This window comes from Lytechinus variegatus, chromosome 3 (genome assembly GCF_018143015.1).
Source record: "Lytechinus variegatus isolate NC3 chromosome 3, Lvar_3.0, whole genome shotgun sequence".
NCBI lineage: Eukaryota > Metazoa > Echinodermata > Echinoidea > Temnopleuroida > Toxopneustidae > Lytechinus > Lytechinus variegatus.
Genome location: NC_054742.1, coordinates 33953373 through 33969499, shown reverse-complemented (window position 1 = coordinate 33969499; position 16127 = coordinate 33953373). Strand labels below are relative to the sequence as shown.

The window sequence follows — 16127 nt, the reverse complement described above, 5'->3', positions numbered from 1 at the left end:
TTATCTGTGTACGAATCAAACAAATCATGAAAAAGTAATCATTAACTGAAAACTAAAATCATGAAAATCAATAATGCGAGCGCGATCGAAGCGCGAGCTAAAAATATTTGACATTCCAGTCTTGAAAAAAGGGGTTAATGAAAAAAGGGGTTAATTTAAACACTATTTCAAGTTATTTGTATGAAAATAATAAAGAGGGTGTAATAAATGATGCGAGCACGAAGCGCGAACTGATTGTCTTAATCATTAATTTGAACTAGGATCGTGACATTCTAAGGACATTTTGTCATCATATAAAGATGATGGCTATCTTCATATTCCTCTTCCTAAGCACGAGATGATCTTGTCGATATTTCATTCGAAAAGGTTAGTTATCAGGAATTCATGAAAATGTTATCTTATTTATCAACTAATAAGCCAAATGGTCAGCGTGAGAGCCTGAAAACTGGACATATTAAAACACTTTTATAATTATGAATATGATGCATGGGTTTATATATTTTTAACAATGCTAGCACGAATCTCGTGCGAAAGATTTATATAGTGAAATGAAAGAATTCATTTATTTTCCAAGTCTTCCCCTAACCTTATTTTATTCACCCATCTCTCTCATCTTATTTCTTATCTTCTTTTTTAGTCCTATCTTTCCCTTCTTTCCCCCCCCCTTTTTTTGCTCTGGGATGGGGGGAGGGCGAGCCCCTCGCCCCTGGATCCACCTATGTATATATATAAATAACGAATTCTTTTGATGTAGGGGACTAGATAGAGCCACGTATGAATATAATACGGTATTGACAAATAAAACGATTTAAAAAAAAGGAAGCGAGAAAAAAAGGAAGACAGTCTTAATTCATTTAATTAAAATGGATGAATATGTTTATATTTATTTGAGAATACAAGGTTTAAAACATTACCATCTCACTACAACAATTTTTGGAACTTATAGTAGTAACAAAGGCAAAACAATTATGGATAAAAACAAAGTATTGTGCATATACATGCAGTGCCTTTCGTGTATAGGCTGTCCTTTGATGGGTCGTCAAAGTATCAAGTTTTAATAATTAACACTTTACACGGTTGACAATAAGGGCTTACTAAATTCTCAGTTCTAAAAAAAAATACAAAAGATATACCGTTACACATTTTACATAAAGTTATATGTACGTAACAAAAACAATTTATGCCTTTGTCGAACTCGATATGAATTATAATCATTGGCAATAAATCATAACCTCAAAAAAATTTAAAGAGTGAAGTTTTTTTCAATATACTCAAAACTTTTTCGATTGACACCAGCGAATAAAAAAGACAATCGGTTGACATCAGTTCGATTACAACTTTTTAATTAACACTAGTGATTTAAAAAAAATCACTAACCAAAGTAATTGACATGGCTTTACCGCCTCCACACATCTTGGTTCGTCTTGATTTCGTCTTTGATTGCCTCAGCTAGCAACGATAAATCTGTGAAAGGAAAAAGAGTGTAAAAATGAGGGGTCTGGGTGTCTGACTCTATATACTATACCCTTATAATTCAATGGTGAAAATTCAATGGTGCAAAATTACTACTACTACTACTACTATACCTTTAGCCCCCCCCCGTAAAACTATCCTGGCGCCGCCCATGTATGTGCGCCGGACTTTTTCATCAGTTCCACCTTAGAGAAATGTTGATTTGAATCAATAGAGAAAAATCAGACAAGCATAATGATGAAAATTTGATCAAAATTTGATGTAAAATAAGAAAACCTATGACATTTTAAAGCTTCGCTTATTTTTCACAAAATAATTATTAGCATAATTTAGTCACATGCAAAAATGAGACAATCGATTATTTTTTTCTCCTTCATTTCTCCAAATGAAGGAGAAAAAAAAATTGCAAAATCTTTTGTTTATGTTAATATCTGACACTGGAAAAAAAACAATATGTTAAATTTATTGTAGCAGTTTTATTCTTAATGCATATTATTATCATCGATGTTATTTATAATTATGTATTGGAAGATGTCTGACATCGTGTTTTATTGTAACACTTAAAGGGGAAAATGGTATTGAATTCATGAGTTGTCAAGGTATTTATCAATTTGTAGGGACATCAAACTTCTATTTGTTATATGTATTTTATATTGTATATGAATTGAAGATGTCAATAAAAAAGACTTAATACAAAAGAAACCCCACTAATTCTTTTGTTTTTATTGTTTGAAATATACAATATTTCAATTTTTACAGATTTGACAATAAGAACCAACTTGATTGAACCATAAAATGTGAAACAATGGCAGTTCCGCATGTTCAGGGAGAAATAAAATTTTGTTTCACAGGGTAATAAGGAGAAAATTTGAATATTTCATATTTCCTACAATAAAATACAAAAGAAATATAGTAAGTGATGTCATCATTTTTTTCAGTTGCATACCGACCGGGATATGCATATATGTTACGTGATATTAAGTGAAAATAAAAAATGTCATAACTTTCTTATTTTACATCCGATTTTGATGAAATTCTCAGTGTTATGCGTGTTGGATTTTTCTATTTTTATTCAAATCAATTTTTGTTCGGCTGGACTTGTTCTTTGATCAAGGAACCGTTCATTATAGTGGTGTTACAAATACACTGAAAACGGACTGAAGCCGGCGTCGGAGGCGGTTGCTTTGACCGGAGATACAGGGATCCCGCGCTTAACACATTTTCCATAGACTCGTGTGTTAAAATGGGAATGTTAAAAATTTCATTAAAAAATTAAGTTGAAATTAGAGGGTTAAATGTTTACTACGAGTAATAATAATAATAATAATAGTGGTATTTATAAAGCGCCTTTTGCCTGAGGATACAAAGCGCTGCTATTATTACCCCGGCTTTAGCTCGAGCTGCCATCACCGGCGCTCAGTGCATGCAAGGAATTAATCCTGCCGGGTACCCATTCACCTCACCTGGGTCGAGTGCAGCACATTGCGGATAAATTTCTTGCTGAAGGAAAACACGCCATGGTTAGGATTCGAACACATGACCCTCTGTTTGAAAGGCGAGAGTCAGAACCACTAGACCACGACGCACCCGCTTCGTGTAGATAGGATATACATCTGATAGTCCAAATCTGACCAGAAAAGTGTACCTCTACCGGCTTATTTTATAGATAAATCGGCATTTGTGAAGACATCTTCTGACGGGATCAAATTCATCACCTGAAACAGCAAAGTAGCTCTAATTCTTCCGCCAGAAGAAATAGTTCCAAAGTCATCAATATTTTCTTCCCGATTTGGGCAAAGGAAGTTCAGTAGTTGCCTTCCCTATAATTAGTGTTAGATGGGTAATCATATTCATACACTTTTGTCAATCAGCAATATCAAATTAGAAAAAAAAAAGGAATTGGGTTGGGTCGAACATGTCGAATGAATAACGTTTGCCTTCCGAATTCAAGCCTGCAATGTTTTGGTGATAACACTTGCATTGAAAAATTGATTATCAAGTTTGCGGTAGCCATTACCATGGAAACTTGATTGGGAACTCGGTATCCACTTGGACTAGATGCAATGAGGTATATATAACAAACGCAACAATAATTGCTACAATTACACCATTTACATTAAACTGTATAGTGTCATATTACTGCCTGTATACTTTCGGATCCATTATGATATGAAAATAAAGAAAATTACATTTATTACAGAATGTTTTGTTATTTTCTCTTATCCATGATCATGTACACATTTTTTTTAAATGGCGTTCTTCTGGCGCGTCGTGAAAGTGACCGGAACTCATGCAAGTGGTTCGAAGTATTCCCGATGGTACTGCACATTGATGTTTATATCAAACATCGTTGGGTATACATGCGCAGCGCTATATACATGATATAGTTAATTACGACTTATCTTTTTAACCAACGTGATTCTCATTTCACGTGCTGTGGACTTAACACTTGCTTGATTGATTTGATGGACAAGGTGGACGTCCCTTTCCCTTTGTTAAGACAAATATGTCAAGTAAGCACATTATGATTTGTGATTTTTTTTCTATTAGTGCTAATTACAGCACGTCCCAGGAGAAAGAAAAAACAGGAAAAAGGAAAAGGTTCCTTAAATAAGTGGCCTATTGAGCCTAATATTTTTACCTTTTAATACCAAAAAATCTCTATTAATTTTGTTATATATTTTGGCATGCTATATATTCAGGAAATGATTACAAATTTCACCTTTACCCATTTCCTTTTCTTTGTTTTTCTCCTTTTTTTTCTTTGCCGTGATTTTTTTCGACGGCCATGGCCAGAAATGATAACATATTTCACCTTACCAAAGAAAAAGATATTAAAATATAAATATAAATTTATTTTTATAATGTGATGTTTGTATATATATACATTAATTTTGTTCTATTTTTGTGGCACGCAATCTTGATAATTATTATGAATGAGAGTTTTGCTTCGGAAATTAGAATAAAAAAAAAAATCCATAAATCTATTTTGTAGACTAAAATTTCATAAGAACTGTTGGTCATAGGCCATTATTACATACAATAAATCTATACAATAAATTTCCTAATACCTATTTAGATGAAGGAATGTAACCGAAAATTCGACCCTTTAAATCACTTCTCCAGCATGTCCAGAGAAGACATTTATGTGATTGTGTGACTGGTGTCATGGTCAGGATATTTCTTGACATTCGCCAAAACCGTTTCTCCCCCTTATTTTTCGAGTATTGCGTAAACTGAGTTTTGTGGAAATACCATAAAGATTTGTCGTTCAAAAAGTTTTAGGTGAAGTTTTTTGCCACTAAAACCATAATGGGAGCAACCAACTATACCCCTGTGGGCAGATGGATGTTTCATAAAGCTGTTCGGAAGGAGCCAATTTCATGCCAATGACAAAGACGTCAGTCATCAGCTGAGGCATAAATGAAAGCGTTTATTTCAATTATTTCAGCACAAAACAGACTCTATACCTGTTGTCTTACATCACTTTATTTGGTCAATCGGGACATCAGAGGTTCGCGTTGGATATCACTGATATGTAAGTAAATTTACATAAAATTCAATAAGCTCTCAATAATTGCCCTATAAAAGGGATTATCTTTTTTATATACAGGCTGTACAATATGTGGGTGCGCGTGTGTATATTCAGTCATGCCATTTACATACAAGACTGTAAAGTTTTTTTTTTTTAATATTTCTTACTAAAAGCTTTTTCAAAATCTGGGACAATTTCATAAAGTTATTCGTAAATCTATACGTATTTCTTAAAGAAAGATTGGAATATTATAAACTATGTCCGTCTCTCTGGCATTTTAATCTAGTTAGCCAAAGTTGAAATATGTTGACGTTTAAACAGTTTATCTGCTCCATTCTAAATAAGAATTGTCACACTTTGTCGAAACTCCACGAAACCTAGATGAGTTCCCGACTAAAATGCATTCGAACGTCAACATTTGTTTGTTTATTGATTTCTGCATCTTTACAAACAGCTGTTATAAAACCCCTGGAGTAGGGTCCTACTTGAAGCTTACCACATGGTGGTGGATCTCTGTACAGAGGCAGCGTGTAAAATTCTCTTTGAGATAAGAACCCATCACCATCAATATCATAAAGAGAGAAAAAGTTAGCATGGCTGTCTTCTGAATATAGAGGGAGTTCTTCTTGTCCAGCTCTTCTCCCGATGACGATCTTCTTGTGATGCCTCTGCGCTTGTGCTGTGTTGGACGATGTTGCTGCAACGAAGGCCAAAACGAGTGAAGCCAGAAAGACGGCTAGGGAATAGAAGATTGAAAAGAACCACAAAAAGATTAAGATTCCAAAATGAAACGCAGCTCCATTAATTAGGATGATTAATATTTCATAATCATTCCATTAAGTATAAGGTCTCCAGTTGGAAATATTTATTTCGTTTTAAGATAAGTAAATAAAATAAACTTTGAGAGCTCTTAGCACTCACACAATGCTCTAAATTGATTCGATATTATTTTCATCAATTCTAGGCCGATATATCTGATATATCATTTCGCGATTCACCCTCGCGCATCAGTGGCGTTTCGCGAGTCACGGCATGGGGGGGGGGGCACCAGTAAAAATTGCCATGTATACCATAGAGTTATATAAACCTAAACACTCTGTGATGTATACTGACCTAAGTAATAGAGAAACTTTAAGGACTGTGCCATTAGACGGAGATGTATCTCACTTGTCAAATAATGCGAGCGCGAAGCGTGAGCTGAATTTTTTTTTATACAGACCTAAAAAAGGGACATTATAAGTGAACCTTTTTTTTTATCAAAGTACGTACCTGTCTCACTAATCAAATAATGTGAGCGCGAAGCGCGAGCTGAAATTTTTGTATACATTGACCCCATGCAAGCAGGGACATTTTAAGCACTATTTTTTCAAGGAATTCATTAAGAGAATACATATCTCACCATAGTCATCCAATGCTAGTGCCAAACGCTTGCTGATTTTGTTAGAATTACACCTTAACACATGAAATACTTTTGTAGTCATTGCGAGCTGAAAGTTTTTTAAATTTAGACCTGAAGAGGGGCATTCTAAGGCTTGTTTGTAGAAATTCACTAAGACCACAATATTTCACCATGTAATAGGATATAATATGATATAACACAATATAATATACAATAATTTCTTCTTCTCCCGCTGCGTTTTTTTCTCCCCGTTTTTCTCCTACGCCACTGCCTTGCATTATTCATTTAATGAAATATGTATCATGGCCATAAATTTAAAACGGTACCGTTCATTTTTAAAATTCCTCCCATTTGGCCTACCGGTATAGGTTACATTAACTAGCTTAATCTTCCATTATTAGGCAACGACTATATTCATGCTTTCCTTTTTCAATCCAAATCTTTATTGTCGTCCTCTGCATAGGCCCATATAAAATGAAATTTTTTTAATCTAATTTCTCATAAAGGTTGCTCGCGATGTCCAGATTGGAATGGAAACCATGTGGACTACTAATTTACCTTTTCTTCTTTTGCTGACAATCAGACCGAATACAATCCAAATTAAATGAAAACTTTTGACATTCCAGTTAAATATATTTATCAAATAGGCCTGCCTAAAGGCTCGGTCACTAATGTCATTATAAACTAATACGAACGCCGTACGAAAATTTTTAAAACCATTTCGTAAGAACCACGCATTTTTTTTTTTTTGGGGGGGATCAGTAGACAATTCTAGAAGCCATTAATTCTTACAATGATCATAAGAAGGTCATAAGTTGTTCTTAAAGTGTTCTTACGGTATTCGTAAGAACGTCTTACGAACGTATATTTGTACAGCGCTCTTACGGACGACTCTTGGAGTTTTTAAGGCGCTCGTAAGGGATTCGTAAGAGTTTCAGGGGGTATAAAGCCAAACGAGCGTAGTTCAATCTTCACTCTGCTTGTGGTGTTCAACAAAGAAGCATCTCCTTTTGAAGAAATGTGCGACCAAAAGGGAAATCTCACAAAGGGAAAGGGGCGATGGCGAAGAAAGGAAGTGAGGGAGATGAGAAGAAAAGAGCGGAACGAGGAGAGCTGCAGCAACAGCCTCTTCATCAAGAGTTGATGGACAGTTGAAGTGACTAGGAGGTGGTGGTGGAACTTGACGAGGACGAGCAAGACGAGGGAGAACCATCAAGACGACAGGGAGTGAGGAAGATGAGGTAACAGGAAAAACAAAGAAGAAAAATGACTTTGATGCCACCACAGAACAAAAGCTCGTTTATTTTATCGTTGACAATGATTGTTTTTACAAGAAAGGGGGTGAGAGATATACCAACACCGAGTACATGCAAGAAACATCCAATGGAAACCTTGACCAAAAACCTCAATACCTCTAGTGAGATGCCTCCTCTACATCCATGGTCGCACCCACCAGCGTCGCCTTCTCTCTACTTCCTCCTCTCTCGTCTGAACTAAAGCAGCTACTGTAAAACCACTCGATCTTCTTCCTCGTCATCTGATTGCGAGTAGATGCAGCTGCAGTTATAGTCTCCTTGGCACTACTGCCATTTTGAAAGTATCAAACTTTCAACAATTTCTACATGTCACGGTAGCGTATTCCTTACAATCCGACAAAATATACACAAATCTTCGTACGAATGGCTTGAGAGTGCCGTGAGTTACACTTGTGAATATCTTCGAAAACAGAAATCGTAAGATGGCCGTAAGTCTTACGAAAGAATAACTCATTCTTAAAAAAAACTGTACGAATTCTAGGACCATAAGATTACCGAAAATCATTTTGTTTCTCAAAAAGGTTTTAAGATGTTCTTCATAGGAATTAAACGGCATTCGTATGGATTTCGTTGAAGGCCGTAAGAATCTATGGCCCATTAACGTATGTCTTCGAACTCCATAATTCAATTCGTTCGTACGAACCTTCGTGACCATAGCTTAACCAAAAAAAAAAGATCGAGTCATTAATTCCTTTGCGATGATGCAATCTATATAAACTCAGACCTTCGCCATAGATGGCGTAGTTTTTGATACAGCAAGAAAATATTGAGAGTACCAATGTATTATGGTTGAATCTTTTTGTGGAGTGAGGGGCTGCTGCCAGGCCTCGCTACTGCACCCCCAACAATGATAATAGTAATAATAATAATAAATAATGATGATGATAATAATAGTAATAATAGTGATAATAATAACAATAATAATAATGATAATGATAATAATAATAATGATAATAATGATAATTATAATAATAATAATACTAATAATAACAATAATAATGATAATAATAATAATGATGATGATAATGACAATAATAACAATAAAACTCTTATGGAATTTTAATATCCAGACAGACAAGGTCATTGCAGCTAGACGACCAGACATCGTTCTCTTAAAGAAAAAGGATAAGGAATGTCTCATCATAGATATTGCGATTCCAGGAGACTGCATGCAGAGCTTGGCGTAAAGAGAAGGAAAAGATACCGAAGTATAACGATATGGCATGGGAGCTGAGAAGGATATGGAAGATGAAGACGAAGGTGGTACCAATAGTCATCGGAGCCCTAGGAACAGTGACAACAAGTAACAGAAGCTTCCTGGCTGTCCTAGGAGTCGAGGTGTCCTCTGAAGCGATACAGAAGACAAGCTTGCTTGGAACAGCTCATATCCTACGGAAGGTCTTCAATTAGAAAGAGAAGTGAACAATGAGAAGAGGGCTCATATCATAGAATATAGAACAATAACCATAGTTTTCTGGAAGAAGTCTGGTTGCTGTTTAATATATCAACAGAATATCAAGTTGTGGACAATGGAAATAATAATAAAATTATAATAATAATAAGAAGAAAAACAATTGGTACACCCTTTGGCCCAAATTCACAAAGGTGGATTTTGCAGAATCCACCTTTGTGAATTCGGGCCTTTGAGTCTCGCCTGCATTACGTAATTCAATAGCAGCAGTATTAATTGGCTTGGTGCCATCAAAATATCAAACATATTCTCTTTCTTTATTTTTCTTTTGAGTATACAATGCAATAATCCATGGCCGTGAAGGAACAACGCAAATCACTTCAGCATTGGAACTTGACACCCCTTCTCTATAACTTTCTTGAAATATAGAAACAAAGAGGATTAATATTTTTCTTATAAGGTAGAGAAAAAAATAATTAATTTGATAATAGAACCTTAAGTTCATTGACCTCACACGATCTTTGACCTTAACTAATACGTTATTCACTCAATATCATTTATGAAATCCAATAACCATTTCACAATGTTTAATCTGATTTGTAAAATTAAAAATGATCAAAATATGGAGCTTTATCAGTAAATTGATCCTAAATGGTATTTTATCTCGATCCTGTGACTCAGAAATATACTGATGCAATTTGTGATTTCTGATAAATTGTATAACCAAGATTAACTGAATAACGACTACGATTTCAAAATTTTCTTAAAATTTAAAATATTAGTCTTAGTTTTAAGGTTGATACCCGTTTACTCACCCAAAATGACCTTTGGCTTTGATCTAGTGACCTAAGATTGCACTCATCTATTTGCCCGATTATTATACTTCAGTTTTATTAAATATGAACTTTTAACAAGTGGAGCGCCTCTGGCAGTCTCACCTGTATTACGCGATCCAAAATAGCAGTAGTGCTGACTTTGAAAAGTACTATGAAACAATTATTCACAAAAAATACCATTCATATAATAATAGCATGCGACGTTCATTGACTTTAAATGACATTTTACCTTGATCATGAAACCTATTACCCCAATGTCCACATTTCATATACTATATCAATAACTTTGAAAGTTATGACAACAATTTAATAATTACTTCTAACATGGCAATCGGAAAAGCGGTCCCTATAGTCTCATCAGGGGGGGGGGCCACAGGGGGCACGTGCCCCCCCCCCACCCCTTTGAGAAGCAAAATTAAAAAAAATTAATGTAAAAATGCCATGAAAACAGAGCCGTGCCACCTCGTTTGAAATGAAGACCTTTTTTTTTGTAAATCCTAGATCCGCCCCTGCTGCTATGTAGGTGAGACAAAAATGATATTGAAAAATCCAGTTACATTTTTGTCCCGCCTGCATAGAGCAGTTCAAGCCTATATAGGCGTCACTTTACCGACACATACGACGACGTCGTCAACATTGAAATCCATTATGAAAGATTTCTGCCTAAATGAGACAGAAAATCGTGTACAACTCTTGAACGCACACACAGGTCACGGAGTGACCCTGAGTGCAAACAGCTGACTGTGTTACAACGTAGGGGTGATACATTTTCGAAATAGGTGTGATCAAACTCACTGGAGGGACTTTAATTCACTTATAACAAAGAAATGTGTACTACAGTACTCCTGTTGAATGCTCTGATGAAAATTATATGAGTTTCACATTCATTTGAACGGGAGGACAAGATTATTGTATATATCGAGTGCATTATCCATAAATCATACTACCATTGCGACCCCTGCCCGGCCGATGGTTCAGGCATGACGATCCTGAGTGACGTCACCGATAGAGACCTCAAATGCCAGGACAGCCTATTCGACAACTAACTTCATCTAGTAAAAAACACGTATTGAAGATATCCAATGGGAAAATGGCTGTCATTTTCATGAAATATACATTCCGTTCCTCAATAAATCTTTAACCCCGTCGTTAACTGCCCATTCATTCTCGAGCAATGGGGGAATGAATACAGAGTGTCTCAAAGTTTGTGTGAAAAAAGGTGCATTTTCCATAGAACTTCTGCCAAAAAGCAATGCGTAAGGGAAAGATTAGCCCCAAAACACGAATAGATGAGTTAATCAAATGGAATGAATCATGAAAATCAGTGAAATATAGTTTCTCCTGTACTCATTACTGAATACCCCGACTTGATACGATTAATTTTTCCCCCTCTCCATCAACTTTTAAGAAAAAGGGTGCATATTTTCATAAAAATATCATGTGTTATATCGACGGACGCCCGTGCGTACGAGCAGGAGGAAGCCAAATGTCTCGTATTTTTCATAATGTAACCAAGATTAAGTTTTTGAAATATAATATAACAGAAAGTATATGAATATATTCCATGAAATTTGGACATAAGGGCAATGAGGTATTATTGAACATTTTGCCTCGGATTTCGTCTCCTGACTAAGGTCAAAGGTAATTTAGGGTAAATGAACCTTGACCCTGTTAGGGATATCAACATTGAAATGTCATAAGTTCAAAAGTACAACAACCGATTCATGATACTTGGACACGATTGTGATCAAGTATTACTGATTATTTTGCGTGATGATCAAATGATCAAGGTCAAAGGTCATTTCTGATCAATGAACGTAGTATTGTATTTTCATCTGAATGGTGTATTTTGTAAATGATTATTCATCGTAACTGTTTTCCAAGTCATCTTATATTGCTTTATATATCGCGTCATGTAGGCGAGACTGCCAGAGGCGTTCCACTTGTTAGAAGTTGATACCATAACATTGTCAAATTTCATTATCCCTGTTGACTATTGACCTTGACCATGTGACCATGATCTTTAACCTTGAATATCTGACCTGAATTCCATGCTAAATTACCAAGGAATTCCATTATGTGCAACCTTCATGAAATTTATTGCTATTTATTTCCTACAAGTTATGGGGATACTTAAAATAATTAATCTTATGTTTGGATTAAACGTTGACGAATCCTCCGCTGTCGATTTCGTGTCTGTTATTACAAAGACAAAATCAATGTGAAGAAATTGTGCCAACTGACGATATCATGATTTCACAAAAGTAAATCGTATTTCTCAAAAGTTATACTGCTTACTTTTTAAAACCGAGAAATGAAAATTTTTCCAAAAATAATAAAGCACTCGTGTTTCCAGAAATTGTACGAGTCAATCAAACTTTGTCAATTGCATGATTGCTTGCCATAACAAGCAAAATTCGTGTAATCATCATTTCGGGTGCATTTTTAAAATTATTTTTATTTTTATGCTTTGCATTATACATTTCCAAAATGGCAAACATTATTTTATATTATGTTATATTATCATAGTGAGATTTGCGCTATACAAGAACTGTTTATTATCATTATTATCAACATTATCATTAGACAAATTAAACTTAAATTTCATAGAAAGGGTATTTAGCGTACATTAAGGCATCATATTTGAATTTGGAAAATATTTAACTGGTGTCGTCAGTTTGTCGAAATTATACCGATATAAACATAAGATAAACAATAGATTTGGTCCCATTTTCACTACTTCACTTTTCTCTACTTGTTTTATACTTTGAACAAACTGATAAGTTGCAGACAACGTTATTTGAAATTGAACTATGCCTACATCTTTTGATTAAAGTATCTCATCAGAAACGATGTCATATAATATAATGTCAATGTGTGCCATCAAGTACCTAACACAAGACGCTTCTATTCAATTGTTTTTTTTTCTCCTTGTCCTGTGTCCATCTCATGTGGCAGCTGCCCGATTATTGTGTATGCCGAGGAATAATTGTTCTAATTTGTATCTTCCAAGGAACTCCAAGTAAAGGGCCCGTTACACGAAACTTAGCAATGATCGTAGAACATTTTTCTACGATTGATTCCATTGACAACACTGTACAATCAATCGCAACAATCAAGTGTACGGTAAATCGTTAACCTTATGTTACGGGCCCTAAGCCGTTAAAAATGGTAATAGCCTGCATTCATATTTTTTAATGTACTCACGTCGATGTAAATAGCTAAACACTCAAACAAATTAAAGAGAATGGAAACAACTGTAAAAGAATGGTAATATTGTTATTATAATCATTATTATTATTATTGTCATCATCTTTATTATTGTTATCACTCATGATTATCATCATCATAATTGTTATGATAATAATAATAATTATCATAATTATTGTTATTATTATTAGTAGTAGTAGTAGAAGAAGAAGAAAAAGAAGTAGTAGTAGCAGTAGCAGTAGTAGTAGTAGTGGTAGTAGTAGTAGTAGTAGTAGTAGTAGTAGTAGTAGTAGTAGTAGTAGTAGTAGTAGTAGTAGTAGTAGTAGTAGGAGTAGTAGTAGTAGTAGTAGTAGTAGTAGTTAATTATTTTGGGGATTTGTGCATTTATTGAATAAGTAAAGTGATTTGGGGCAGACTGCTTTTGTTTCGCCTGCATATAGCAGAGCGAGATTATATAGCCGCTGCTATTCCGACGGCGATGGCGTCATCGGCAGTGAAATCTTGACTAAGATTAATGTCATCATTATAACTTTTTAAGTATATAGACCAATTACACAACACTTAAACATAGGGGTAATCAAACATCATATCACTCATCATTTTGCATGAGTTTCAGTTCACATGATCAAGGTCAAAAGTCATCTAGGGTCACTGAATCTAGTATTTTATCATCATATGAATGGTGTTTTTTTATAATCATTAATTATTTTTGTTTACGAAGTCAGCACTATTGCAGTATTGAATCGTGTACAGGCGAGACTTGCAGAGGTATATGTATTCTAATAAAAGTCCAATGGTCGCAAATGAGATTTTGTGTACATTTTAAACCTCTTTTGGTTTGATATGCTTTTAATAATTTTTTTCTACATTTCATTATGAGTGAGCACCACACACTTTTCATGAAAATTGTGCTTCGCTATTAATACTCGGGTTGAAATTTTCATGTAAGTTTGCAAAGTTGTTCAAAAAAGTTGTAATGTATTTATTCTATTTTCAAGGACTGAAAGATGCAAAGAAATTATGAGACATGTACAGCAAGCTGAATTTGTTTCATCGTCTTTCCCTTCTTAATTCATTCAGCCGTAAATGAAGTATTTCCCCCAGCCAGATAACTTATGCGAACTTTACAAATGCGACTGGTGCTCACTCAAGCGTCACATTCCACCAACAATAATCATACGCATAGACCGAAGATTAAAAGCAATTATAAAAAAAATATCATCCCACTAATTTCTTTTACTTGAAATAACTTTTGTGAAGTTTACACTTACGTACTGTATAATACTAGTATACAAGTGGAGCACCTCTGGCAGTCTCATCTATACGCGATTCAATATAACAGCAGTGCTGACTTTGAAAACTACTATAAAATAATTATTCACAAAAAAACACCTTTCATTTAATGATACAATACTACGGTCATTGACCCTAAATGACATTTGACCTTGATCATGTGACCTAAGACTTGTCAGTGATACTACATTACCCCCATGTCAACAATTTATAAATCCATCAAATTTGAAAATTATGACAGCAATTTAATAATTCCCTCCAGCATGGCCAAAGTTCATTGATCTTAATGACCTTTGACCTTGGTCATGTGACTTGAAACTCGCACAGGATGTTCAGTGATACTTGATTACTCTTATGTCCAAGTTGTATGTATGAGATCCATAAACTTTCAAAGTTTTCACGGTAATTCAACAAATACCTCCAACATGGCCAAAATTTATTGACCTTATGACCTTTGTCATGTGACCTGAAACTCGCACATGATGTTCAGTGATACTTTATTACCTTATAGCCAAGTTTTATGAATCGGATCTATAAACTTTCAAAGTTATATGATGGTAATTTAACAAATACCCACAACTTGGCCAAAGTTTATTGACCCTAAATTACCCTTGACCTTGGTCATGTGACTTGAAACTCAGGCAAAATGTTTAGTAATACTTGATTAATTTTAAGTCCAAGTTTCATGAACTAGGTCCATATACTTTCTAAGTTATGCTGTCATTTCAAAAAATTAACCTTCGGTTAAGATTTGGTGTTGAAGAAGCTGCCGGCGCGCCGTCGTAAAAAGCAGCACCTATAGTCTCACTCTGCTATGCAGGTGAGACAAAAACAATAACCATTATCATAGTGAGGTGTTCTTTTCAATTCAGTTATACGTCATTGATAATCTTTCATTATTTTAAACAACTTGAACACCAAGTTGATTAACAAACACATGAGGCATGAGGCCACTTTAACCATTATGTCTCTTATCATGATGGCTAAGAGGACGATGCGACCCGCGATGCGACCGTGTAGAACCCATGTCCTACCAGTTGATTGGTCTCCATTCATATAGGCCCTACAGTAATATAAATTCTTCATTTAGAGAGTTCTGACATAGCACCAATATCCATCTTGGCAATAAAAAAACAAGAAACAGATAACACATCTTGAAATCTAAATCACATTAATCGAAACATGAATTTTTTAAACTTACGGAAGGCTTGCATGGTGATAACGCTGTATACCAAGTTGTTCATATGTGAATCAAACCACTGAATATCCTACAATAATGAACAACAATCTGTCACAACAACTTTCAAGAAAGATACATCTGGTTAATCTGGCCAGCCAGTCTAGAAATGAATGTGTATGTACCCCTTGATCGCATTAAATACACCCTCTCCATCTCAAGATGATGAAGAAGGCATGGTTACATGGACCCCTCTTAACCCCTCATCTAAATTTCTTCTTATAATCTGACAAGGGAAAGTGATGGGTGATTAATAGGGTAGGTTGTAGACGGCGTTTTGTTGACACATCTTGCCAGGTGTTCCTTGTGTTAGTTCTAAAGCAGTGCTTTATTTGTCCTCTCTTTGCACGCATTCCCGCGTTTCCATGCATTGTAACTGGTCTGTAAATGACCTTTAATTGAAATTGAATGCTAGTG

General features: G+C 35.0%; 1 protein-coding gene across 1 annotated transcript; it reads right to left on the bottom strand.

Annotated features, from left to right (window-relative positions):
• Nucleotides 1-1265: 1265 nt before the first annotated feature.
• Nucleotides 1266-15897, bottom strand: LOC121410840. Its single transcript, XM_041603162.1, has 3 exons — nucleotides 15675-15897; nucleotides 5505-5744; nucleotides 1266-1464 (listed from the first exon to the last, which is right to left on the bottom strand). Exons 1-3 carry the CDS (start codon nucleotides 15715-15717, stop codon nucleotides 1397-1399), a joined length of 351 nt encoding a protein of 116 aa, XP_041459096.1. The 5' UTR covers nucleotides 15718-15897; the 3' UTR covers nucleotides 1266-1396.
• Nucleotides 15898-16127: the final 230 nt, after the last annotated feature.

Excerpts from the sequence above, each read along its gene's own strand:
- LOC121410840 (XM_041603162.1), bottom strand. The coding sequence starts at position 15,717 with ATGAACAACTTGGTATACAGCGTTATCACCATGCAAGCCTTCC. Across the intron at positions 5,745-15,674 it reads TATCACCATGCAAGCCTTCC|CCGTCTTTCTGGCTTCACTC; the intron begins GTAAGTTTAAAA and ends TCTATTCCCTAG. Across the intron at positions 1,465-5,504 it reads CAGAGATCCACCACCATGTG|ATTTATCGTTGCTAGCTGAG; the intron begins GTAAGCTTCAAG and ends TTCCTTTCACAG.